At 46.8% G+C, this 24,264-nt stretch overlaps 1 protein-coding gene and 1 long non-coding RNA gene across 2 annotated transcripts in view; one reads left to right on the top strand and one right to left on the bottom strand.

Moving 5' to 3' along the window:
* Positions 1-18,601, top strand: part of ERICH6B (glutamate rich 6B) — a 29,803-nt gene extending 11,202 nt beyond the window's left edge. Inside the window, exons 6-14 of the mRNA XM_026042851.1 lie at positions 5,230-5,354; positions 9,053-9,154; positions 10,131-10,285; positions 11,903-11,967; positions 13,002-13,147; positions 14,498-14,586; positions 14,787-14,939; positions 17,557-17,785; positions 18,455-18,601. Coding sequence (XP_025898636.1) covers positions 5,230-5,354; positions 9,053-9,154; positions 10,131-10,285; positions 11,903-11,967; positions 13,002-13,147; positions 14,498-14,586; positions 14,787-14,939; positions 17,557-17,785; positions 18,455-18,601 — 1,211 coding nt within the window. The remainder of the gene's footprint in view (positions 1-5,229; positions 5,355-9,052; positions 9,155-10,130; positions 10,286-11,902; positions 11,968-13,001; positions 13,148-14,497; positions 14,587-14,786; positions 14,940-17,556; positions 17,786-18,454) is intronic.
* Positions 18,602-21,233: 2,632 nt separating this feature from the next.
* LOC112950361 lies at positions 21,234-24,257 on the bottom strand. The gene is made up of 3 exons (XR_003249999.1): positions 23,377-24,257; positions 22,691-22,789; positions 21,234-21,609 (listed from the first exon to the last, which is right to left on the bottom strand). It is a non-coding gene; the product is annotated as an uncharacterized LOC112950361 (long non-coding RNA).
* Between the last annotated feature and the right edge of the window lie 7 nt (positions 24,258-24,264).

Here is a 24,264-nt window from a genome sequence, read left to right on the forward strand (position 1 = left end):
GCAGAGTGGATTAGCCTTTGCCATCAGTATCAGTTATGTGTCATTACTGCCTTGAAGTACCAGCCTAGGCAAGTCCCTTCTACTCAGGCAGTGCTGGAGGTGTTTGGGCCCAGAATAGCAGGTTTGATTATTAAAAAAGTAGGTGTTTCCTAAACCTGCTATGAAATGTGCTTCCAGCAACTACTTTCCCTGCTACCCCTTGCCTGGGAAGTGTGTGACAAGCCCTGGCCTCACTGGAGGAGCAAGAGCTTCTGCCTTGCCCTCCTGTGACTGCAGCCAGAAATTCCCATTTTCATTACAGGGAATGCAACCCCTCCCACCTCCCTGCCCCCGAGACCTCTGTTTTTCCCTGATTTAGATGATATATCTCTGGCTGAAGTTTCTTCCACTGTAAGCTGAGGATCAAGTCTGCCCTACAGTGCATACGCTGTATCCACAAAACAGCATCCCACAATTTGACTTTTCAGAAACCGAAATCACACACGGGCTCTTGGAGTTCCCCATCATCCCCCTGCTGCTTTTCAGTCAAAGTAAAGGCCATGGCCTACAAAAGCTGGAGTGTCCGTAGCCATTCCTGAGTCTCATGAGACGATGGGGTATCAGTGGAGCATAAGGACTCACTACACAAGGATGCTCGAGGATGCAGAGGGGTTGGGATATCCAGTCGCTCTACTTCCTTTTTTTTTTTTTTTTTTTTTTTAGAAGCAAAGATGAGAACGGACACTGCTGTGTGTAGAAAATCGTGTCCTCTTGGTTTGCTCCAGCCAGCATTTTCCATCCTGCTGAGATTATGACAGATCATTATATTGGCAATGCTCAAGGTGCTCTCTGGACTGTGCATTTTCCTTGAGAGAAAAGTAGACCAGATTTCCAGCCTAGAAAGAGACATTTCTGATGATTTGTGTCCTGAGAATTGGGAACTCATGCCTGAAGGATCTCGTTACTACTAGGCAATTCTCTGTGCATTTATGGTCCTTCCAGATAAGTGTGAAAGAGAACTGAGCTCCACAATAATTCTTTAGTATGTGTAAACAGATTTGTCCACTCTTAACTTTCAGAACATCTCTTTTTTTTTTTGTCTTGGCAGCAAATGATTGTCTCATTTGAATGGAAGTAAAGAGCTAGGATTGACAGAAATCTAAAATAAGAAGCATAATTAGCAGCAAAACTTTTAATTCTCCATTCTAAGCCATTTCTAAATGTGTTGGTACTTATTTATTGAACTTGGCTTGACATTTAGACAGCTCCTTTTAATGCTAATAGGGTTGATTACTACGTTGAATCCTACTGCTTTGAGGAAAGTGCTGCTCAGTATTCAGAGCTGCCAAGTTCCTCCTGCACAAAAATACCTGCCTTTCTTCACAAGAAAGATGCATTATTCAGAGCAAACACATTAAAATAAGTCTATCACCAAAGCCAGGAGTCTGGGACAATGAGGGCTGCACCCTCAGCCTACTGGGGATGTGCAAAGCAGGGTGGCCCAGCCTGGAGGTCCAGCAGGCTTTGCTCTCCCCCACATACAACTTCTCTCCTGGGCCTGCCTCCTTTTGCCACCTGGTTGAAAGCCCATTCCATTCTGTGGATTTTCATTTATTTCAGCAGCATTTGGGTTGAGCCTTCCAAATTTTTCAAGGTGGTTTGCTACAGTGATCTATTGAATTCTTACCTCTTGCATTTCAAGCTTGTGCTTGTCTGGACTCTGCTTTTCTGTAGCTAGGCAGAAGGAGTGCACATGTGTTTCCCAAAGCGTTGGGCCTCTGCACAGCACAGAGCAGGACTGAGGCAAATCAGAGGCCTTGGTGAATGCACCAAGAGAAGGCAGATCTGCCTGGTCCATCTGTGCTTTCCTCCTTGCCCCAGAACATCGGAGGTGTCTCCTCCATCTTTAGGCGTCTGACACTAAAATCACTACATCAAAATAAGCCTCCTGAACTTTCAGTTATGATTGGATGAGGCTAGAAAATCAGGGTCTAGAAATGGTTTTCTTCATAACAACCACCCACAGGTATTCAGCAATGGAACAGGCTGCCCAGGGAGGCTGTGGAGTCTCCTTCTCTGGAGGTCTTTAAAACCCGCCTGGATGCCGCCCTGTGCCACATGCTCTAGGTGTGCCTGCTGGAGCAGGAAGGTTGGACTAGATGGTCTCTAGAGGTCCCTTCCAACCTCGAATATTCTGTGATTCTGTGATTCTGTGTAACGGAGCTGTTCGTGCTCCCTCCTCTGCAGATCGGCCAAACATACAGATGTCTGATAGTCCTCCTATATCAATGTGTATCATCACTATTCCTTCTGGGTTGTTACAAAAGAGCCCAGGTGTCAATAAGAATCGAATTCAGCCTTGCATTTATTTTAAATTAAGTTTTATAAGTGAAAATGGTAGCTTTTCAGGAAGCAAGCATCTCCTCCACATGCCTGAGCAAGCAGTGGATGAACAAGGCTGCCTGGTAAACACTGTGAGTGGCAATAGCCTGACAAGCCTGCCTAGTTTAACAGGCTTTGTCAATGCTGCCGAGCACAAGGAGATTATCATGATCTCAAGAAAAAAGATACTTGGGATCAGTAATTTCCCCCAGGGGGGTGATTATCTTCTAATAGCCACTATCCATCATGCTCGTTTCTTATTGGAAAAAAGGAACAAAGTTACACTACTAGTTTCTATTCATCAGCTGGTAAACAGTCAAGGTTTGGGTTTTAAGGAGATCTTAAACAGGTAAACAAGGACATAAATGTAAAGCAAGTTCTGTTATTAATGCAGCAAATTTTTAGCTAGAATTGATCTTTGCCTACCACATCATCAGAGCGCCCTGATGTTTGTAATTAATTATGGGAAATCTGAAATGAGTCATATTTGGACTGACCATTGAAGCCATTGCTGTTTATTTTCTTTTTGTCACTACACCATCATTTGTCACCAAGAATAATAAGTAGAGCAAGAGCAGTTCTCTCCGAATGCTGCCTTGGAAGGATAGCAAGCAAGGTGACACAAGCCAAGTTGAGGGAAAGGCAAGATGATTTCTGTAAAACAAACCTGTTCTGAAACACAGTCACTGCCAGATCATGCTTTCACTGCAAAATGAAATGTTCATTAAGGGCCTGAATGCAAATAGGATTAGGTACTTTCCTTCATTTTCATCTGCATTTCAGAATGACTTGGCCTCCAACCAAGGAATCCGTGGAAGTAACTTGTCCATGCGGGAGACACGGATTGGATGGGTGTCTTCAGGTCCCAGATCTAGTACTGGAAGGAGCTGGTTTGAATCTGGTTCCTGCAACGTGTGCCTTTTGCTGTATGCCACTGAACCAACAGGGCTCACACAACTTGATGCTTTCCTCAGTCCCTAGAGTCTGACTGAGGTCTGACAGCCACAGGAGGACAGAGCTCACTGTTTTGTCCTCCACACAGGGCCCCAGTGGTCTGCAGAACTTGCTGCTATCATATCTCGTGAGTAAAGGTCACCGCTCTGAAGCAATTGAGCAGATAAACGATATCCTGCTAATTGCAGCTTCCTGATTTCCCCCTGCTGAGAAGCGTAAAGGTTTTTGCTTTGAGGACTAGAGAAAAATGGATCTAGCTCCCAGTGATTCTTGATGGAAATTTGTTTAAGATGGAAATCATGCCTGCGGTGTTTAGGCTGGAATTTCACCAAGTGGCTTTCTCTCTGTGATGTAGGGAAATGCATGAAGAATGATGACAGGTAGCACAAAAAGTCATCCTTGGGGCACATTTAAGCTGCCTTGCCTTTTATGAGAATGACCTAATGCGAAGTGCAGGCCATAAGAATGGCTGCAAAGGTCACCTCAAAAGAGCATCTTAGCCCAGTATCCCATCCTGGACCAAAGTCAGCAGATGCTTAAGAAGAAATACAGAAAGTAAAGCAAACATTTGCTAATATTTCCTCAAATACTCTCCCATCCTCTAGTGATCTGTGACTCAGAAACTTCATGAACTATAGATTATGTCTTTGCACTTAATAGCCCTTGATGGATTCTTCTTCCACTGGTTGGTTTAATCCCTCGTGATCCAATGTAAACTTTGAACATCTGCTGTACCCTATGGCAAGGAATCTTTCTTGTTTATTTTGAACTTGCCACTTAATAGTTACCTTTGATGATCATTCTTTTTTTGAAGAAGAACACTGAAGAATATAAACAGCTGTTCCCTAGTCATGCCACTCTTCCCTTCACAAAATTCTGTCATATTTCTTCTTCAGTCATTTTTCTTCCAGGATAAGAAGGTCTAATCTATTCAGTCACTCCTTGAATGGAGGCCCTTTTATGCCTTTGATCATCTTCAATTGCATTTCTCTGTAACTTTTGTATTTCTTCTATATAATATTTGAGATTGGTGGATCAGGACTGCATAATAGTATTCAAGAGATGGGAGATCGTGGATTTATAAAGCATCATAATGATTTGCTCTGTTTTGCTCTCTACCCCTTTCCTAATAATTCCTAGCTTTCTGTTTGCTTTTTTGATTGCTATTGAGTGTTGAGCTGACATTTGCATAGAGCTATCTATTATGACCTCAAGATTTCATTCTCAAGTCAGCTCAGAGCCCATTATTTTGTATGTAAAGATAGAATTGTCTTTTCCCATGCGTATCACTTTACATTTATCTACATCAAATTTCATCTGTGATTTTATTACCCTTTTATTCAGTGCCGTGGGGTCTTTCTATAACTCTTCACAGTCAGCCCTTTGCTTTGACTATCCTGAATATCATCGGCAAACTTCTCCCACTAGTCACTTCTGTTTCAGGATTATTTATGAACATCTTGAAAGTATAGGGCAGTTTTTAGGCTAATTTAGCTCCTTCCTCTTTGGAATTTGAGGTGCCAGGTGCCAGGAAAGGGAAGAAGTGTAAACATGCAAATTCTTTGGATAGTGATGGGAGAAGAGTAAGTGCTTCATGGGAAGAATAGCAGCGTGATTAAGCAGGGCACCTCCTTCTCCCTGTTGCACAAATAGATGAGGGGGATGACGCAGCATGCTGGAAAATGTGGTTTTGACATCAAAAATATGAGACCAACAGGAGACTCCTGGGTCTCCTTTTCTCCTGCAGAAGCTGGAGCCTTGTGCAAATAGGTGTACTGAAGTCACAGGGCCCAACGAGGGCAGGGAGGAGCAGAATGGTGGAAGGCAAAGCCTCTCTGTGGGAAAAACTGTACACAAAATCATTGGCTGCTGTTTTTAATGAACAGGAATTCATTGGTGATTTTTCCTTACTAGAAGCCCTGGACGAGTCTGTTGTCTTAGCACAAAGAAGTCCAAGGCCAGAGTCAGAAGATGAAATGCTGTGCAGGAAACACGTGCACGAGAGTGACTGGTTCCTGAATACCCTCTACATGGACAAGGTGAGGTCCTGCTGCAGAGTAAGAATGAAAAGGCCTGACATCTAGTGAGAGGAACCAGGAATTTCTGTGACAAGCACTTTTTTGTTGTTTTCTCTCGTGGAATCACAGAATCATAGAATCCTTAAGGTTGGAAGGGACCTCAGAGGTCATCTAGTCCAATCCCCCTGCACACACAGGGTCACCTAGAGCACATGGCACAGGGCTGCATCCAAGCGGGTTTTAAAGATCTCCAGAGCAGGAGACTCCACAACCTCTCTCAGCAACTTGTTCCAGGGCTCTGTCATGCTCACCATCAAGAAGTGTTTCCTTAAGTTCCTGTGGAACTTTTGGCGCCTCAGCTTGTGGCCATTTCCTCTAGTCCTGTCGCTGGCCACCACTGAAAAGAGGCCGCCCCCTCCTCCTCACTGCCTCCCTTGAGGTATTTATACACGCTGATCAGGTCCCCCCTCAGCCTTCTCTTCTCCAGGCTGAACAGGCCCAGCTCCCTCAGCCTTTGCTCATAGGGCAGATGTTCCAGGCCCCTGATCATCCTCGTAGCCCTGCGCTGGACTCTCTCCAGCAGCTCCACATCCCTCTTGTCCTGGGCAGCCCAAAACTAGACACAGTCTCCAGATGTGGCCTCACCAGGGCTGTGTATAGGGGGACAATCACCTCCCTTGACCTGCTGGAGACACCCTTCTTAATGCACCCCAGGATCCCGTTGGCCTTCTTGGCCACCAGGGCACACTGCTGCCTCATGGTCATCTTATCATCCACCATGACCCCCAGGTCCTTCTTCATGGAGCTGCTCTCCAGAAGGTCAGTCCTCAGCCTGTGCTGGTGTCCGGGGTTATTCCTCCCCAGGTGCAGGACCCTGCACTTGCCCTTGTTGAACCTCATGAGGTTTCTCACCGCCCAGTCCTCCAGTCTGTCCAGGTCCCTCTGGATGGCAGCACAGCCCTCAGGGCTATCAGCTACTCCTCCCAGTTTGGTATCATCAGCAAACTTGCTGAGGGAGCACTCCAGCCCTYCATCCAGGTCGTTAATGAATAAGTTGAACAGGACCGGACCGAGGACCGACCCCTGGGGGACACCGCTAGCTACAGGCCTCCAACTGGACTCCCCGTCACTGACTACCACTCTCTGCACCCTGCCCCTGAGCCTAATCCACCTCAGGAGGAGGGCCATCTAGCAATGCTGCCTATCCGAGGGTCTTAGCTCACCCCTCTTCACACTGAGCACCCACCATATTTGAGAAAATAGCAAGAAGGATGAAAATCTTCCATATCTGAACATACTTTTCACAGATCTCATCCTTGGAAACCTCTGTCACCTCCATGTTCCTCTGAGAGGATGAAATTGCTCCTTATGGCTGAAGAGCACTTCTTTCCACTCAGGGTTAAGGCAACTTTATTCAGGGGTAGAGGCTGGAAAGTTGCTGCTGTTACTTGTAGGTAAAAGAAATAATGCTGAGTATCAGCTGAGAATCTAAGGCAAGCCCTAAATAAATTCATTGAGGCAAAAAGCAAGGGGAGAAATCAGACAACTTCAGCGGACAGTTTTCCTTACCTAGGATACAGAAAAGCAGAGGGCTAAGCATATCAATGGAGCAAACACGAGCTTACGGTCGCACTGGATGTGCACCTGACTGATTGGATCTCTAGTTGTGAGAAGTTTTGAGATGAGCCTGTTCCCTCCTCCCCAGCCCTAGTTGTTTCATTTTGTTATATTTAACGTCAGGCAGTGTGTAATTTGCCAGCTCTCTGGCGAGATGGCTTTCAGAAAAGACACACAGCTTTCAAAAAACTATTCTCTTGAGGTGGTTTGTCAGTCCTGAAGCTGTGAGTGGTTTCCAGAAAGAAACATAATGTCAAAAAAAAGGCTGAAAAAGCAGCGGTTCTCCCCTTTAACAGACTTAAACTTGACCATCAGGAAAACACGATCCATTTGATAAGAAAAGGGCAAGTGTCAGTGACTCACACATAACTTGTCTCCTGAGCTATGGCAAGACCAGTATCTCTTGGCAGGAAATGTGCAGGTCCATGATCTAGCATCTTCCTTACTCCAGGCTTGTTTCATAGGCTCTAAAAAGCCAAAAAGCTTCATAAGGAAGCTCTTCATTGAGTGGAGAATGTACTCAACCTTTTCAACATAAAGGTGAAAGTTTCCATTGGCTCATGTCCATTTTTGTGTCTGATCTAGGAAGTAAAGCAGTAGAGTTCAGCTTTGGGCCACGTGGCTCTGTACTGAGGTCCCCAATGTGTGGTCAGGACCTGCCCCTGACACACTGAGACAGTTTGGTTCAATTCTTCTGCTCTTGGTCATGCTGCTCTTCAGTGATGGGAACTCCTCCGGCATGTTGGAGGGTTTCAGATGTGGATTCTTCTGTAACTTGCATTTTCTTCACAGTTTAAGTGAAAGGGGAATTTTTGACTGATAGACATAAAAACATAAATATCCAAAGTGAATTTTTCTCTCTGGATGGATGGGACGAGCCCTTGAGAAAAGAGGGCATGAAAACTGGTTGAGAGGAGTTTAATATAAGGATTTTGTTTGCCTGCAGAGCAGTAGCATCAGTCAGGAAGAATACAATAAAGATAAAACATGGAGAAGACTTCCCCGACAAATTTGGCTCATAACAAAAAGAGTAATAGGCTGTATCAACTGCCCCAAAATCACCTGCAGATTGAGTCGGTTCACGTAGGAAGACGTTTCTTCTCTACTAAAAGTCATTCCTTGGTCACAACCCTTTAGTGTCACAACCTCAAATTGCTTCAAGTTATAACACAACCTGAGAGAAGTTGCTACTAAAAACTCCCCATTTCATTCAATCAAATGGTCGGATGGTGGGTCTTTGCCTTTCTCTTTCAACTGGAGGTCTTTGGGAGAAATGAGAAATAAATAATATCCCATCTCACCACTGGAAAGGCAAAGAAGGGTTGTTTTCAGGCCTCGGTTGTAATCAGAGGAGATCCTATGTATAAGCACTAGTGGCAGCTGCCTGTGTAGTTGGGCCTGCACAAGCTTGCAATGCATACGAATAAAAGCAGAGTACACTGCAAAACTGGACACGTGTCATGCATCAGCCACGGTGGTTTCCAGCTTGCACTGGGGCTTGTCAGTCTGCTAACCCTAACATGGGCAAGATGCAGTGTCCTCAGGTTGCACCTCTCCTTACAGGGGAAGGCAATGGGACAACTGCTGTAAATACTGCACAGAGGGAAAGAGCTTCCAAAGCTAAACCAAATTGAAGCCACATTCTGAGCAAGATAGATGGAATACATCTTGTTTTTAATATAGGTTTCTAAGAGTTTTTTTAAGAAGAAATAGGAATTGTGCTTTAAAACTCAAGTTTTATATTGCTCTTTTTTTCTGCAACTGTCTAGGCATTTCATAGGATATTAAGAGAACCATGAGAACCAAATTATCATGTTGTTCACATATTCTCATGAAAATTCGTTAATACTTTCCATTGAGCTCTTAGGAAGAAACAGTAATTGTGAAATCTGCATTTATTTGGGAGCTTAAGTAATTACATATAACTTCAGTTTGCTGACATACATATAGTGATGAAAAGGAAGTGTGGGGCATCCCTAAAAGCAGTGGGTTTGTGTACTTCTATGGGAACAGTCTAGATTTGCACCAAATCTAGATGTCTAAAAAGTCTAAAATGCATTTCTAAAAATGAAATTGACAGTGAGTGTCTTCTGTGTTTTAAGGACAATATCTTACCTGAAGTAGCTACAAGGTGCAAATTTTGTAGTGGTCCTGAAAAGCCAGTACCAACAGTGGTGGATCTGAAGGAACAACCGCATGAAAATGTGAGTAGTCTACACTATGTAGTCTGCACTATGAGCAGTCTTGACAATATTGCAGCAGGAAAGCTAGTACAGTAACATGGGCTCTTAATCCCTAAAATAAAGCAACCTAACTGTCAAGTAATGACAGAGTAGTTAGTGATCATGGGAGAACAAAGGCCCTGAGGAAGATAAGATGCTTTGATCAAATGAAATATCTGAAAGAATCAATGTAGGGTACCTTTCCTCCTTTGGGTTCATGCTGGCATGAAAGGAGCATGACAAGACAAGATTACACCCAAATTTCACCTGGGAAGGTCCATGGTGAAAGCAGGGAGCTTCTCTAATCCAGTGCTAAGATGCAACATGTGAAACCCCTGTCTCTTGTGCCCTTCCGATGATCATTTTGAGAACATGGTCTTTGTAAAAGATGCCAGGTCCTCTTTCCCCTCATCATTCAGTTTTCCTCCCTGTGGGCAGAAGGGACACTGCACCCTGTGCACTTGGAAAATACCCCAGAGAGAAAACTCCCTTCCAGATACCACAGTGCTAGCAAGTGCCCAAAAATGAGTGGCCAACTGTAGCCAAAGTCAGGGAGAAAAAGGGGAGGGCAGTAGATTTAGAGGAGCTAAAGCTGTTCAGGATGAGGAGAGAGGGGGATGGCCATGGGGACAGTGCCATCAGGATAGAGGCATTAAGTGTCCAGAGGATTGTCCAGGGGGCACCAAGAAAATTCAGTCACATTTAGGCGGAGATTGTGGAATATTAGGGAAGGAGGTGGAATAGCACGTTGTGAGCTTGGGTCTCCTGGAGGTGGATGCAGATCTCTAGTGTAGACCAGCAATTTTACCACAGCTACATGGGTCCTCAGCAGATAGGGCCTGTCTGGCTCATCTTGCCCATCTCATCTCAAATGAGAGCTGAGTTAGAAGGTCTAAGCTCTGCCCAGTGCCTTGCCAGAGCAGCCACACGACATCCTCACATGTGCTGGGCTTTGCAGTTCTTCTGCTGTAGGAGCTATAAGGAAATATTCGATACTGTGATCCAAGAGCTGATGAATGAAGATGATATACAGGAAGAGATTGACATAGCTCCTCATCCCCACCGCTCCCAAACAGAGCTGCGAAGCGACATTAAAGCCGAACTGCTGCGACAGTAAGAGATCGGAGGAGACTAACCTGAGCTTAATAGTGGGAAGAGGGAAGCCCTTGTTACCAGCTGTCTTAATTCCAATCTCAGGGAACAGTGTGGGAACCTGCTGGTTATGTCCCACAGCAGGGCATGTGCATGGACAAGAAGTGGGGTATCTGATGTCAGGCCTGCAATGGTACCACTGACAAAAAAAAATGTCACCTGCCTCCAGGCAGAATGTGCTCAGGAGGCAACAGCACTGAATGGGGCCTCACTTAAATGTGCAGCAAGGCGGTTCAGTGCTGCCAGGGCAATACTTGTCCCCTGTTCCTCATACAGCTCATCTTTGCTAAGGAGTCCTTAGAGAGGCATTGGTGGGGCTTGAAGAGGAGAAGTCAGAACTGAGTGCTCAGAAGTCATCAGCTCCTTCGTCTCTGTGATTTTCCCCTTGGAAGTTTGACACTTGCACGTTAGGAAGGTCCCTAGGGAAAGAACAGCACTCGTACTTTCCCAATTGTTTGAAAAACATGTTTCCAATTGGATTCCCAGCTGAGCTTTCCTTCCCAAAAGACTCCAAACACATTTGACTCTGCTCTGGGCCTCCCCCACACTGCACAGCCCCTGCACCACCTAAGCCATTTTGGCCCTTTCGCACAGGAGGCTTGTTGGACATGAACATGATTTTCCTTTGCCCTCCAAGGCTGCCCAGTGGGCATAGGCCAGGATTGAGCTCCTCTTTAGCCTTCTGGGAAAGGGCAGGCCCTGGGGAGCACCTATGTGGGGCAGCGGCTAAGTCACAGCAGCTGCACCATGGTGGGCACCTAGGGACTTGTTAGGCCTCAGGAGGGACAAGCTTCGCAAGGCAGGCAGAAGACAAGCTATAACACCTGAGGTATTGTCTTTCATTGCTGTTTTCCCTTTTCTACTACTGTGTTGGTCCTCAAGGGTCTGATGTGTAAGTGCCTGAGTAACAACCTAACAAAAATTTCCACGAGTGAAGAGTAGTAAAAAAAGGCCTGAATGCTACTAAGGTCTTATATAAGGTCTCCAGATAGAATTTGAGTTGAGACTTTTAGGTAGGGTCTGGCTTCAGGTTGCACGTGGAACCAAGCACAAAGGGGGCTTTATGCTTATGGATTAGGAGAGTAAATATTATCACAACCAAAACAGTGTATATGGTGGGTAGCTCTCAGCCCAACCTTCCAATCAAGCCGAATTACATCATCAGAGAAGAGAGCAGGACTCAGGCACCTGATGTAACTGATGCAACAGGGTGTCCCACCACACGTGTGGATAGGATGAACCCATGGAAGCTTGGGTTCATCTCACCTAACATGCACTTCTTGCAAGCAGATTCCCAGGCCTTCATGGGTCACAGGCAGCTCCCTTGGCACCTAGGGCTGAGAAACAGACATCTCTACTGCACAGTTCATCAGACTTGCAATGAGAAGAATCTCCCATTTCTCTTCTTAGCCTATAAAAGCTGCCTATGGTGACAAACTCATATGCAGACATCTGCATTTCTCTAGATGAATACTTTTGATATGGCATCCCATTATATTCTTTTCTCTTAGATTATGTGGGAAGTATCATTCACCAACAATTTGTTCTTAATTTTAACTTCCAATTTTTAAACCATAGGTTAAGTATGGAAGGCTTTGAGAACTTCAGGGAAATATTTCAGCGGTATCTGCAATTTGCAGCCTGTAAGTACATTTGCTGGTGCATTATTGGAACAGCTGGGTCTGATTTGGCACTAAAAGCACATGTTAGCATCAGGGCATCCAGGGGAGAAGCAAAACCAGTAGCCCTTCGCATAACAAAAGTTATGAGAAAACCATTTAGGAGTGGCCAGGGACCTTTCTAAATGCTCAAAACACAGGTCTGGCCATAGTTCCCTGTCTGTGAATGTTGTGTTCTCCATGCTTGTTTCCTGGCTTGCAAGAGTTGTTTCCTACTAATGAACAAGATTAACAAGGCCACATTTAGCTCATCCTTTGCTGTAAGCAGTTCCCAACTGCCTGTGGAGTGGCCTAGTTTCACAGCCTTAGGCAAAGATAGCCCTTACTTCCCTTAGGAAAACCATCCTACCCACTGCTATTTAGGTTAAATTTCCCCTCAAACAAGACAAAAGACACAGAGTCCTCAATCTCCCCCTCTGTTAAAGGAGGTAGGACACACACACTCCATGCAGCACTGCTCCTCGTACACCACCACCAGAGCTCCTGCTGCACGTGGGCCCTCAGACACCAGCAGGACAAGGACGTCCCCATCCTGGGCCCTTCGCTGTGACATGTCCAGCAGGGTATTTTCCAGCAAACTACCCCTCATTCCCCCACACATCAGGTCAAGGAATGCCTGATTCCTTGCCCCACAGGAATTGCCCCACAGCGTGATGGTTTCCCACGCACATGGCACTGCAGGCCATGGTCCTGCTCCATTGCCCAAGGTGGGACTCCAGTCCAGATTGGATGTGTCTGCAGTTTCTTAGTAGTCCCACAGTCAATTACTGGCGGCTCTTGGGTTCCGTTTTCCCTTGTCTGTTTTGTTTGTGGCTCCTGCCTTTACACGTTACTCCCTCTGCACCGAAAAGCTCCTTGATCAGGTGGCATTAATGAAGCAGATGGTCTCACATTCCCACACCCTTCCACCCTCCTTCCCCCAACCCAAATAATCCAAGACACAAAGCTTAGAGAACCAGAGCACTTTCCTGTACACCAACCTTCTAAAACTGTTTCAGGGAGCAAGATTTCATTCAGGCTCTCAGAAGAAAACGAATACACTGTTAGACCAGAGGCTGATCCTTCCAAGAAGCACAGACCAACGTCACCGCCTCCAGAAGACCTTCTTGAGCTGGACCATGATTTCGTTGCAGAGCACCTAAAGGTGTGTGGTAGCCCATGGGATCTCCTCTTGTTGCTTGTCATGCAGGGCATAAACGGATTATATGGACAGCTGTGTCGTGTTGGGTGACCCCATGAGAGACAAGAGGATCCCCCCAAGCACATTTAGATGTTTTGCAGTATGTGGTGGTGACACAGGAAGACTAAGGAGCCTCTGAGGGACAAGGCAAACCTGGCAGTGCTGCCAGGGCTGCCCCAGCCCTCCCTTCCCCCGGAGATTTCTTTCCTTCTCTTCTCCTCTTCCTCTCTTCTCCCTCTTTCCTTCCTAACCAGAACGCATTGCAGGCATACAAGAAAATTACCTATGATTTATCACACAATCAGTGATTTTGTTGGCTTTTTTATTTCACACATAGAAGCGCATTACACTGCTTTCCCCTCCTGAAATATAGGGGTAGCAAATCCTCCTGCCTAGCACTGTCTTTTTAGCCTCGTAAAAAGCCTGAAAAATGAAAGCATGAACAAGATTGCTGGTCTGTTGCTGCTTTGTTCCCCTCCCTGCCTTACAACCAGGACGTAGCTTTTATCTGTTTTGCAGAGCCAAAATGCACATCTTCAGGTTATAAGTCAGTGCCACAGTTTTGTCTCAAATCTGTCACTTGGTGTGTAAGAAATGCCTCCACGTGGGAGCTTGGGAGCTGCTCTGGACAAGTCCCTCTCATTCCCACAACAGAGAAAATGGGAGCCAGGCCCCTTTCTGCACAGGATCATTAGCGGTTGCTTCTAATGATGATGATAAAGGCAAACAAACTCCCTCTGCTTCCCCGCTCTCAAATGAAACAAATCCATTTTCCTAGGAGAGGCAGACGGCCACGCTCCTCATTCCTATTAGAAAGCATTCAACCCAGCTCCCTTGTAATGCTTGGAGCTAAGCCCTTAGTAAAGAAATGTTCCTGTTTTTCCTGCAGTGGCTTGTCAGTACATTACAGGATAAATTACCTGTGTGTCTGATGGGAAGAGGGCTCTCGGCAAATTATATCATCACAGAGCAGCTAATAGCATAAAATATGGAGGGTTGGGCGTCATACGTGAAATGTGGAAACACAGAACTGAGGGCGAAGTTTTCCTCAGTTATTTAAAAGGCTTTGATTAACAAACAAGCAAATAAACAAAGCATTAGGTTGGGTGGGAAATGTGGAGGCCCTTGTTGACAGGGCTCTCAGCTCGGCACCACCGAGGGAAGCTGCATGGTTGGAGGAGGAGCGGGCAGGGAGCCGAGGCAGCCCCTGCCGCCCTGCTTGGTTTTCTCCTGGGGTCAATGCTGCTCCTGATGCTTGTGGAGATGTATCCGCACCACAGGAGCTCACCCACCACGTCTGCTTTATCCCCACAGCACTGCCACCCTCTCGAGCCCGTTACAAGGTACTACCCTGATGGACAGACATTTCTTCTGCTTCTTCCAGATGGAACTGGTCAGGTTTAGTATCCAACAAGAACTTCATGCAGGCAGTGGGGGCAATCACAAGAATGCCCTACAAGTGGGTGGCTTTCAGCACAGGTTTCCTCTTGGGTTGCCCAGGCTCGGGTTATTTCCCCCAAATACTTTCCCACAGTATTTCCTCGCCAAGCGTGCTTTTTGGTGGGCTTTAAACGAGCTCTTCTTTCCTTAACCCCCCCGTCAGCTACCCCTCGGGCAACATGGCCCTTCTGATCACGTATAGCCAGGGGTCTCGGTTCACGTACTTCGTCCTGGAGGACAGCAAGTGCATGGGGATTAGAGGCTTCTTTGGGAACTGCGGGCGCGCAGCGTGCTGCCACCCCAACGGCCACATCTGGTAAGTGCCAGCCCCCGAGGGCCAGCCCGCTTCAGTGTTATTTTCATTTTAGGGTTTTTTCCATGTGAAAGGCATGAAAAGAACTGAGAAAAAGCCCACCAGAACGATGGGGTTTGTAGAGCTGCATCAAGGCAAGAGGCAGATACAGAGTCCAGGCTCTTCATCTGTTTTAGCAGCTGTTCACCTCTCTGAAGACATCTGACATCCCTTCTGTTATTCGAGTGGCCCAAGTCTTTCCACTTTTTCCCCTTGGTCATATTTTCTAGGCTTCTTTGGTGGCTCTCTGCAGCCTGGCTGGTGTGAGTCCCTCCAGTTCCCTGGGACTTTGTCAGGGGGAAGTGGACTGCTCCATCCAGGAGTGCTCCATCCCACTTGAGAGGGACGTGCATCTGGAGACCACCGAGCCTTGTCTGGGGTTAGCCACACAACGACTCAGATGACAGCTCAGGAAGAAGGGAGCTTCTTTGCAGTCTTCTTAGGAAGTCTTCCCAGGCAGCCACTCTCAAAGAGCACGAGCTGATTTGTAGGAGAGGGGAAATTGCAACAGCCAGAGTCGTTTAGCCTGATGTCAGCACTGCTCTTGGTTTGTTTCTCATACCCAGCATCTGCTCCTGACTGTAAGAATGACTTAGGTGACTGACTTCTTGCAGTCAAAGTGTGATGTGCAGCGATCGATGTCTTTTAGTAGAAACTGATGCTTTTTGAGCCCTTGGGATCTGAGTTTGACCCCCTACTTTTCCCTCCAAAGTTTCCCTTTGGAAAGCCAGGGACTGGAAGAATCAGCAAACCGTTTCTCAATTTTACAAGTCCTCCCCGTGCTGAGACTAATTAGTGGGTGTATTAAATGTTTAACTGGCTCTTACAAATCATTGTAAATAGCCTTTGCAATAACACTTCCATTAGACGGCAGCAGCCCTGCTGTTTGCCTGCAGACACCCTGGTCCTTCATCCATCACAAAGAGCACAGTTTTTACAATGCTGCACAAAAGACATTCACAGCAGCAGCAAAAGATCATCGCCGCCCCCACCAGTGCCTAACGCCATGGTTTGCATTCCTTCCTTCCTTCCCTCTGCTCTTACTATTCCTTTCTTTTATTCCTGCCGCCTGTCTCTCGCTCACGTCCTCTCCTCGGGAAAGGTCTCCATGATTTCTTGGAGACACAGCAGCGCTTCCGTGTCTTCTTAGGGAGTTTCAACCCATCAGTAGAAAACCAATGGGAACCATCTCCTTGGGGCTTCTGCCCTTACCTCTCACTCTCTCAGCATCTCCTGGTGGGTACTAACTAAGAGCAGTGCTGAATAAATGATGATTCTCATGTATTTCCAGAAAATACCCAATATCTTTATTTAGAAGAAAACACAAATTAATTAAAATTTGTGATTATATAAATTAATTAAAATTAAAACACAAGCAGCCAGTGGGTAGACCACCTCTCCCACACTCCAACAAATCCAGGCATGTCCTCAATTTGGGCTCCGGCCTATCAAAGCTGGGACGTTCCCTGTTTTTCCCCTTCCATTTCTTCCAAGCTGGAGCACCTGGCAGTGCTGGGGGAGCCGCTGGGGGAGGCTGAGCCGCTCGCAGGCATTTGCTGCACTTGTCAGGGCCCAAGAGCAGCACAGTGAGAATCAACTTCCTTGCGCTTGGAGAGGGAAAATTCAAAGTGACACATGCAATGAATGATAAAAATTCCCTGTCTTCTGCATCCCAGGGATGCTTCAGCTCCCAGAGCCATCACTCCAAGCTGTCACTAGATGGGGAGTATTGATTTGTATTCTTATGTTGTAGATACGGACTATTTCCCCCCTGACATGCATGCCCTTAGTTTCTCTTGTTCTCTGAGAAGGCCTTCTCCTGCATTCAGCCACACATACATGTAAATAATCTGTTTTTAGTAGAAAGGTTGCCAGAGCATAGGAAGCAACCACGGCTGGCTGTGTGACAGCGAAAACTTTTAGAAGACATAAAAGTGCAATAGGAAGGAGAAACACACCAACATGCTCAGCCCATGCTCTGCTTGATGATTTTCTTTGCCCTTCCGGGACTTCGTGTCCTCTAAGGGCCAAACCCTCTCCTGCCCTTTGCTCAGGTGCAGCCCCACTGCCAAGGCCTCCCTCATTGAGAGAGGTTGACCCTGCACCCTGGTGGGTCAGAGAGTCACAGCATCACAGACTGGTTGGGGTTGGAAGGGACCTCTAGAGATCATCCAGTCCAACCCCCTGCTCCAGCAGGGACACCCAGGGCACGGGGCACAGGGCGGCATCCAGGCGGGTTTGGGAGATCTCCAGAGAAGGAGACTCCACAGCCTCCCTGGGCAGCCTGTGCCAGGGCTCTGTCACCCTCACAGGAAAGAACTTTTTCCTCTCAAAAGAGCACCAGGGACATGTATCAGCCACACATTCAACTTCTTAACTGGCCTAGGAGACCACAGTTGTGGTCAAATGAACTTCTCCTCTCTCAGGCTGGGGTTTCCAGGTCACCAAAGCGCAATCCGTGATGCCATGGGGAGCCCCAGGGCAGGCCTACCGCATGAGCCCCGCTCAAGGGCGCTCAGCTCCCTCGGGTGGCTGCTCATGGTGGGGTCCCCTTGGCCCAAGGCTCTGCCTTTGTCCCCAGGGTGGCCCTGGATCTCTGCGCCGGCTTCTGCTTTCACCAGGAAGGGACAAGCCAGAGGCGCTGGAACTGGTGGGCGCTCAGCCCCCACGTTCACAGCCCTCCTTTCCAGACCATCTTCATGAAGCTGAACGCCCACATCACCGTGGAAATTATGGCTCAGGATCAGATCTGCTTAACGTTCAGCAGCCACAGCGACCACATCCGCTTCAACGTGGGCGCCCGCCTCAAGGTGAGTCCTCCTCGCGCCCACACGGCCTGGCCAGACCCCATTCACCACACAGGAGCGCGGCCTGGGAGCAGCTCAGCTGCAGAACGCCAGGGTTGCTGCAGCTGCTGAAGGAGATTGAGGTGATTGACCACAAATTTTCAGGTGGAAAAAAAAAAAGGGGGGGGGGGGGGGAAATCCACCATTTCGCTCAAAAGCAAATTTCCTGCCCCTGTGAATCTTAATGAAATTCCCTTTCAGGAAAGCATTTAGATAAGATTGAAATGTTGTTGCTGAAGGGTAAGAACAGCACATCTCACAAATTCATTTTGAAACGCTGTTTCTTTTCAAAACATTTATATTAAATGTCAATACAAACACAAAGCTCCTGATTTTATCTAAAAGCGTTTCACTTAACGTGAGCGGGGCATGCGGCGCGCGGAGCGGCCAGGTCCTTCGGCATTTGCTGCCATGCGAGTTTCCAAGCCCTGACCCTTCCCTGTGTCCGCCAGGGCTCAGCCCTGGTGCGACTGTCCCAGCGTGTTAGTGTCCAGCAGCCGCATTCCCGCTGGATGAGGACACAAGCGGTCGGCTCCGGAACACCCCAGGTCGCTGGAGCACATGGGATGCCCCGGAGCTCACGGCCTCTCCGGAGCATCGCTGCTCTGCTCTTTAACCTGGGCCTTTTTGCAGCTGAAGGACCCCGAGACGAGACACTTGCTGAAAAGGCCAAGCGGCAGCGAGGAGCTCTTCCTTGAGGCCAAACGGAGCGAGCTCCGGAGCCTGCTCCTGGAAATACAAAGGAGGGTGCACCGCTTCTGGCACCCCCTGCCCCGCTGAGCTCGCGCCTTTCACCATCCGCGGGAAGGGCCCGAACGGAGACACGGGGACGCGGAGCCAGCACCTACGGTGGCACCTCAGATTAGCTCTTCCTCTGCCAAGGCAGCGGCAGCCGGTCGGCTTTGCTGTGGAAATAAAGCTCCCTTTTTCCAGCTCACAGTGCCCATCTTGGTGTAGATGGAGCCCTTGCAGCACGAAGCCCTCGAGGGCTGCAGGGATCCAGGAGGGCTTGGGGGCTGGCGAGGGCTCCCTCCTACACCTGGAGGGTGACGGGACCACCTAAACCCGAACCCGAGGCACTCAACCTGCCTCAACCCAACACACGCACGGGATGACGGGGCTGGAAACACAGCAGCCTGGGTGCCGGGAGCTGGGTGATCCAAGAGCGAGCAAGGACGAGAGCCGTTCGGGAAGCCCCAGCCTCGGCCCGGGGTCGGGCTCCTGTGCCACACAGCACCTGGCTCCTGCTGGCAGGGACACCCTCGTTCATTATTTCAAATTTACCCCTGGGGGTTTCCTTAGGGTGTTAGGGGGGGGTTAGGACAGGCCGTAGCAGAGCCCCAGTAAGAGCCTAGTGAGGGTACAGGGAACAAGCCCCCGGGGGATAAGATCCTGCAAGAGCAGGTGCCAGAACCACAGTATCTGTAAGGAGAAATCCCGGGCGGGTGAAACTGGGGCCCAGCAGGCACCCCCAACCACTGGCAGAACCCCCAACACCAGGGGGTTCTGCCACCGACACCCGAGTTGACTCCCAGCGACGGCCCCTCGTTAAAGCACAGCCTTGCAGAGCAGCTCTGGCCGATTCCCCCTAACCTAACGGCAGCAAAGAGACCATTCAGGCACACAGCATCTTTTTTTTTTTTCTTTTCAGTAAAGAAAGTACAAATTTCCTTTTATTATAACCATAAAGAGGGGTTACTTTAACAATTAGCTGTACATTCAGCAGTCAGGTATTTATCTGTACTAAATAGCTCTCTTACTGCTAAAAAGAACATTTTTTTCCTTAACAAAGCACCGTGTGCTGATAGGACATTTATTGGTTTTGTACTACAGTTATGTTGACAGAGAAGCCTCAGGATACAGAATAAAGCTTTACTCTTGGACCAAAATAGGAGGCAACGTTTTTATTTAAAAAAATTAAAAACAGCAAGTTTCTAGTCCGATAATATAAAGCATCTTAAATTAATCTTTTGAAAGTATTTACACTATTTGTAAAGTAAATATCTGAAACTGTACATGTTTAAACAAATGTTCATTTAGCAAACAGGCTGTATAAATTGACTGCCCTTCTCACCCTCCAGGCAGCTGCCCTAGGGCTGCCTGGCTGCTCCGGAGGCCACAGACGCCAAGCACAGGAGACGCTGCCGTGGGCTTCATCCTTCACACCTTTTCTGTACAACGTAGTAAATCAGGCGTAATTCTGTACAGCCATCATGCAACCCTTCTGTAAAACTTTATAAAAACCTCAAATATACATATATTACAAGGCATTGGACATTATTTTACAGCCTATATTTCTACATGAGTATAAAGAAAGGGTAAGTTTTCTTCCTCGTTAGTTCCTTTAGTGAATGTTAAGGAGCTTTGGAAGGTCCTGTAAGTACCATTTATGTACCTCAGCACTGCTGCTGCAACACTTCTCAAGGCAGCTCTGAATCCTAAGGTTGTAGTCTCCAGCCATCTGATTCATAACAGCAAAACTCTTGTTTCAAAACACCACTGATGTGCACAAAAATTTCAACATAATTCAAACTACAGATTTATAAGCAAGTTTTTTAAAAACTGCCATGTAAGTCACCATATTTTTCCTTTGCAGTGCTCACAAGAAGCTCACACCCCAAGATACCCTAGAGCTGCTTTTAATGTCTCATTCTATGAGTGAAAAGCATTCAGCAATCAGCTTGGTGAAACACAGGACTAACTGATGCACGTTGGACACGGTGCACTGTTTACCAGCTGCTGAGCATTTCTCTTCTCCCCTTACTTACCGCGGTGATTTGAGGGTGCTGTCACATTCCTTTCGGACATCCCATTGCCCATATCAACCTTTATTCCAGCGCACGAGGCCCAGTCCCAGCCCTGCTCCAATGGGACCAAGCAGGGCCACACACCCCTCATCTTGGGTAAGGCAGAGAAAACTACCACGAAACTCGAGCGTACCAAGAACCTCAAGGCTAAGCCTGAACTTCGCTGCAAAGCACGTGAAAACACAGTTCCCTCAGAAACAACAGCAATTCCATTGCACAGCTTTCCGTGGCAAATCTCAGGCAACTGAGATTCTTTACCTGGAAGAGGTTAGAGTGTCAACCTGCAGGTCGGACCTCACGAGCTCCCAGTCGTGACAGTACAAAAAGAATCGGGTGTTTCAAGAAGCTCAAGGACAATAAAGTCTTCCCAGCTAACAACCTCCAGATTGTGTTCAAGCACATAGTGGATTACCAGGATTCTCAGAGGGGTTTAAAGGAAAAGAAAAGGAGCGTGCCTACCAAAACCAAGTTGACAAATGCAACGTGTTTATCTGGAAGCCTCGCAAATACCTTCTCCCTTCTCCATTTGATTTCCTCCACTTTATTTACAGTGTGTCTTTGAAAAATACTTCTTTGCACTGCATACATGAGTTTAAAAACAAATCCTTTCTTGTTTTCCTTTACACAAACAAATGAAAAAAAAAGCAGAATCCCAACCTGGAAGATCTCTGTGACTGGCAAAGGCAGTAACTGAGCTCGCACAAGAATGACCAGCAACGGGTTTTTTGCATTGTTATTTCTCTCTCCTCATCAAATAGCAAGACCTTCAAGGAAGCTACAGAACTGATTTCTCCCCCTCCACCACTCAATCAGAGTCAAGCAGCCTAGAGAGTTTTGATGCAGACTGGGCTGCACAGTGGGATCCTTCGCTTACTCCGACCACAGCCCTTGGCATCCCCTTCCCTGCTTGTCCTTCAGCTGAAGTTTACTTGAAGCAGCCCCACTCTTGGGCTACTTGGACATCGACAGAAGTAAGTTCACCTGAAAGACAAAGTGAAAGTCCACGTTAGACATAACAGCTAACATCTGATGTCTGATATTTCAGACTCTAAAAAGAAATCCTAAGAAATGTCTTAGGATTTACAGAAACTAGGAGAACCATCACAAGATGACTGCCCAAAATTTTCCATCATCTTCCTACTCATAGGCTTCCTAACAGGCAATTCTTGACCATGCCAACCAGTCCTTTCAGCAGGCACAACCTACTGCACTGAAGCTTCTAGCAAGGGAGTCATGAAAAAAATACATATGCTGGCAAAAAAAAAAATGACAGTAGTTTTTTTCACCACTATTTAAAGCATATTCAAGATCCTTCACAATGTTTGTTTCCCTACAAATTACAATATGGTCTTCTATTCAGTTTGTTGAAAAAAAAATGACTCTAAGGATCAACAGATAAACAGTGTTAAAGGAAGCCAACTCCTCTGAGATACTCCCACCTCCTTCAGATGCATCTCCTCCTCTTTGGGCTCCACAACAGTTATCACGCTGCTCTGTCACTACATTCACTGCAGAAAAACTCCTCTTAACATTATCCATTTCAATCCTGGCAAATCTGGATAGTCCCAACTTTACCCACATTCTCTGGCCAGGTTACTTGTCCCTCTACCTGTACATTTTCCCAATGCCATTTATTTAAATTCTCTCTTATAATTTGTTCTTGCTGCTTCCTAATATAATTCTGTCGTGTGTGCAGAGGTGTGTGCATATTTACTACCCTAGATTCCTCCCCAAAAAGATAAGGCCCCAAAATGGGTGAAGTCTTCCAGCTGACTCTCTGCCAAGGCATCATCAACCCCCCTGCAACATCAATCACCACCTTTAATTTAAAAGTTGTCTTAATGGATTCACTGAAGAAAAACTTAAAAAAGGAACTTTTAACTGAGAGTTCAGATTAACCCTCGGTGATCAAAACCAGGGCTTCCAATGGATAAAAATGGAAAAGCATTTGAAACACTACAAAAATAAAAAAAAGGAGAATGATTTTTTGCCTTTTTTTAAAAGCCAGGCATGTGAAAGAGTGACTGATAAAACAAAGAGCTTCAATATATACAATATATACCTGTTCCATTGAAGGACAAGCTATGATCTGGAGATCTTCATTACTAAATTCTTCTTTTAACAAAGCATGGAGTTTCTGGAACATTTGCTGAATGTTATTCTTTCGAAAGGGAGAAAAATAACAAGAGACAATATTGAAATAACACAAAATTATTAAAATAACACAGAATTCATCTCAAACATATGCTAGAGTAAGCATGACATATATGGAATAGCTACTGAAGGCCAGATGATGTAGCAGAGCTTTAAGGGGGTTTCCTCTAAAAAAAGGCCCAGAAGAGCAGCAAAGAACCCCATCTGGCTGTGAGGAAAAGCCTCACCTAAGATGGGAAGGAAGGAAACACTAAGTCCTACAGATTTAAATGCTGAAGAACTCAAACTTGGGGCTTCCTGTGGGTTACAAAAGGGTCTCTGTTGGATCTGCTTCACTCTCCCTAGCACCAGCGCTCCTGCCCATGAAGAACTGGCCATGCTTAGAGCAAGCTGATGTGCAAAACAAAGTTACACGGCCTCTGTAGGCGGCATACATGGAAGAGAAGGACAGCATTTCTTAAAAATCTAAAAACTCACAATGAGAGGGCCAACAGGTTGAATGATGCTACAAAAGGTCTCTAAAGTCTTATTGACTAAATTAGGGCCCAGCAGTGACACAAGACACAAGGCTGATGTCCATCTAATAATACTCACCCTCACTGGCTTAAACAAAATGAACTCTGTGTCTTTGTTGGACAGGTATAAGGACATGCTTCGCAACGTTGACGGCAGCTTCGTTTTTATCGTCTTGTAAGTGGAAGAGACCAGATCGTTGACCTTTGCTGAAAGTAAAGACAATTAACTGATTAAAATACCCTTTTGCTGGTTAAAAGGCACATTCCAGAAGGGATCTCCACTCTGCCAGAGTTGACTGTAACCACAATGCAGACTGAGAAGAGTGGTGTCATCTCCCTGCATGACCACAACACATCAAAGCTCTTTCCCCGGGATCTAGATCCTGGGTTTCTCGGGATCTACTCACGACATGACCCCGATTTCCCTGCTGTGAATCCATTCAACCCCCATCTGCCAGCTCCCCACATCCTTCAGAGGTCCCTGAGGCTGCAGCCTTCCAATAGCAATGGACGTCTACCTAGGCTTTCTTCTAGAAAACTTTCTGATCTGGAAAAGCAACTGCTGGGGAATAAAAAGGGCTAGTAAAGAGCACAGCACGTGACAGCTTCTCCTTGCTGCCCATGTGCCACGTCTGCAAGAGGAGAGGCTGCGTGGCCACCTGGAGCATGACTCAAACGGACAGGAATCCTCCTGTCTCAGTGTTCTGGATGGGTTCGGGGCTCGGCAATTGAAAGCACACGCACTGAGAGCAAAATCCACCCCTTAGTTTATTTAGGACAATTCACACTAACATCACACTAAAGCAAGACGACTACTTAGCAACTACCTGCGGAACGAGGCGCCTACGTAGCAATTACTTACGAGAGGATACTTGCCAGCAGGACAGCGAGACCGATCATTCCCCCGCCGTGGACCAGAGGTGGCTGACAGGCTCCAAGCTTGCGGGCGTCCCCGCGGAGACAACGT

Source organism: Nothoprocta perdicaria, unplaced genomic scaffold, assembly GCF_003342845.1.
Source record: "Nothoprocta perdicaria isolate Ctin4 unplaced genomic scaffold, notPer1 scaffold_316, whole genome shotgun sequence".
NCBI classification, from domain to species: Eukaryota; Metazoa; Chordata; class Aves; order Tinamiformes; family Tinamidae; genus Nothoprocta; species Nothoprocta perdicaria.